General features: G+C 55.0%; 1 protein-coding gene across 1 annotated transcript in view; it reads right to left on the reverse strand.

The window, feature by feature from the left end:
• Nucleotides 1-1,506, reverse strand: part of NEFL (neurofilament, light polypeptide) — an 8,840-nt gene extending 7,334 nt beyond the window's left edge. Inside the window, exon 1 of the mRNA XM_018565791.1 lies at nt 404-1,506. Coding sequence (XP_018421293.1) covers nt 404-1,435 — 1,032 coding nt within the window. The 5' untranslated portion in view covers nt 1,436-1,506. The remainder of the gene's footprint in view (nt 1-403) is intronic.
• Between the last annotated feature and the right edge of the window lie 660 nt (nt 1,507-2,166).

A 2,166-nucleotide genomic window follows, 5' to 3' on the forward strand; every position in this document is an offset into this window, starting at 1 on the left:
GTTACAATGCAGAAACCACAATTGCACATGTAATCTGTCCAAGGTGCTGCAGATAAAGGGTCTGGGTGAAAATAAATCTGCCTATACGCATTGCACTGGCACCCTATTCCCGTACGCATTGCACTGGCACCCTATTCCCGTACGCATTGCACTGGCACCTTATGCCCATACATATTGCACTGACACCTTATGCCCATACATATTCCACTGGCACTCTATGCCCATACACAGTGCACTGGCACCTTATGCCCGTACATATTGCACTGGCACTCTATGCCCGTACATATTGCAGTACCACCCTATGCACGTACATATTGCAGTACCGCCCATTGCACTACCAACCTATACCCCTTCACATTGCACTGCCCCACTGTGCCCAGGGACCCAACTCTCCCATGAGTACCTGCATTTGTGCGATCTCTGAGCTCTGCTTGTCATCCAACTCTTGAATCTGCCTCTCCAGAGCCTCGTTGACCCCCCGGCAGGCGTCGATCTCCAGCGCCTTGGCTTTGAGCATCCTCCGGCTCTCCGACATCTCGTCCTTGGCCGCCCGCACCGCGTCGGTGTTCCGCGCCGCGCTCTGCGTCAGGACGGTGAAGCGGGATTTGAACCACTCCTCCGCGGACTGCATGTTCTTGGCCGCCAGCTTCTCGTACTGCGCCCGGATGTCGCGCAGGGCAGAGCTGAGGTCCGGCTTGGCCACGTCGACCTCCAGGGAGATCTGAGCGTACTGCACCTGGGACTGCAGCTGGGCCAGCTCCTCTTCGTGCACCTTCTTCAGGAAGGCGATCTCGTCCAGCAGGCTGTCCATCCTCTTCTCCAGCTCGACCCGCCCCAGCGCCGCCATGTCAGCCTCCTTGCGCACGTCCAGCAGCCGGCTCTCCGCGTCCTCCCGGTTCATCGCCTCCTCTTCGTAGCGCCCCTGCAGAGACCGCAGCGCGTCCTCCAGCCTCTCCCGCTCCCCACGCAGGGTCTGCCGGTCCCCGGTGGCTTCCTCATGGGCCAGCCGGAGCTCCCGCACCTCCCGCTCGTACAGGTCCCGCAGCCGGGACGGTTCGCTGTGCTTCTGGCGCAGGAGGTGCAGCTCAGCCTCCAGCACCTTGTTGCGCTTCTCCAGTTCGTGCACCCGCTCGATGAAGCTGGCGAAGCGGTCATTGAGGTCCTGCAGCTGCGCCTTCTCCTGGGTGCGGACGATTTTCAGGTCGCTGCTGATGGCGGCCACCTGGGTCAGGTCCAGAGAGTCGGCTCCGTGCAGGAGGGTGGAAGCGGACGAAGCGGAGGAGGTGTAACTCCTGCGCACACTGCTGATGGAGGGAGAGTAGCTGCTCCGGCTTGGGGACGCATAGCTGCTCCTTATGTGCAACCGAGGGCTGCTCTCCACCACCCTGCGCTTATAGGAGGCGCCGTAATAGGGATCGTAGCTGTACGAGCTCATGGTGAGGGCTGGGGAGCGACTCCGTCCTGCACACCTACTTATAGCGCGCGGGACACTGGCCGCGCATGCGCACAGCCGCCTACACTCTGCAATTCAGCACCAAGGGCAGCGGATGGCTCTGTGCGGACCGGCCCCCTTCTTGAAGCTTAGACCTGCAGATCTGGTGCTGGCTGCAAAGTCCCCCACCCCACCAACTCCCTGCCCTACAGAGACACAGCAAAAGATGTCTGACACTTAATTCTACATCCTTTAATAGTTCATTCTTGTGTGCAGGTGAACACAAATGACACCAATGCACATACACACACTGCAAGGGTTAAATGCCCCTTAGGATTCATTCCCCTCATAGCATTGTGTCAATGCAGTATTAAGCTTTCAAACTTGTAAAAAAAAAAAAAAACGGATCAAATAAATATACCCCAAAAGGGATACACTCCCTGGGAAAAAAATATAACACGCAAACTAATGTCTATAAAAATAGCAAAATGTATTAACAAAACATATTTAAAAAAACAGGATCACATTTCACATGATCTGAGAAGCTACTCTGTGTATCCTACATAGATGATCAATGCAATATCTATGCAAGAAACTGAAGGAAATGGTTAATTCATATGAAAACCAGCATACAGAACTCACACATTGGGTCACACAAGCTGAAAGCCGTCCTCGGGTGGCAGTGATCACTATGATGACACCTGGAAGTTAGTATGCGAAAAAGGAAAAACAAA

This window comes from Nanorana parkeri, unplaced genomic scaffold (genome assembly GCF_000935625.1).
Source record: "Nanorana parkeri isolate BGI_ZX_2015 unplaced genomic scaffold, ASM93562v1 scaffold887, whole genome shotgun sequence".
Lineage (NCBI taxonomy): Eukaryota > Metazoa > Chordata > Amphibia > Anura > Dicroglossidae > Nanorana > Nanorana parkeri.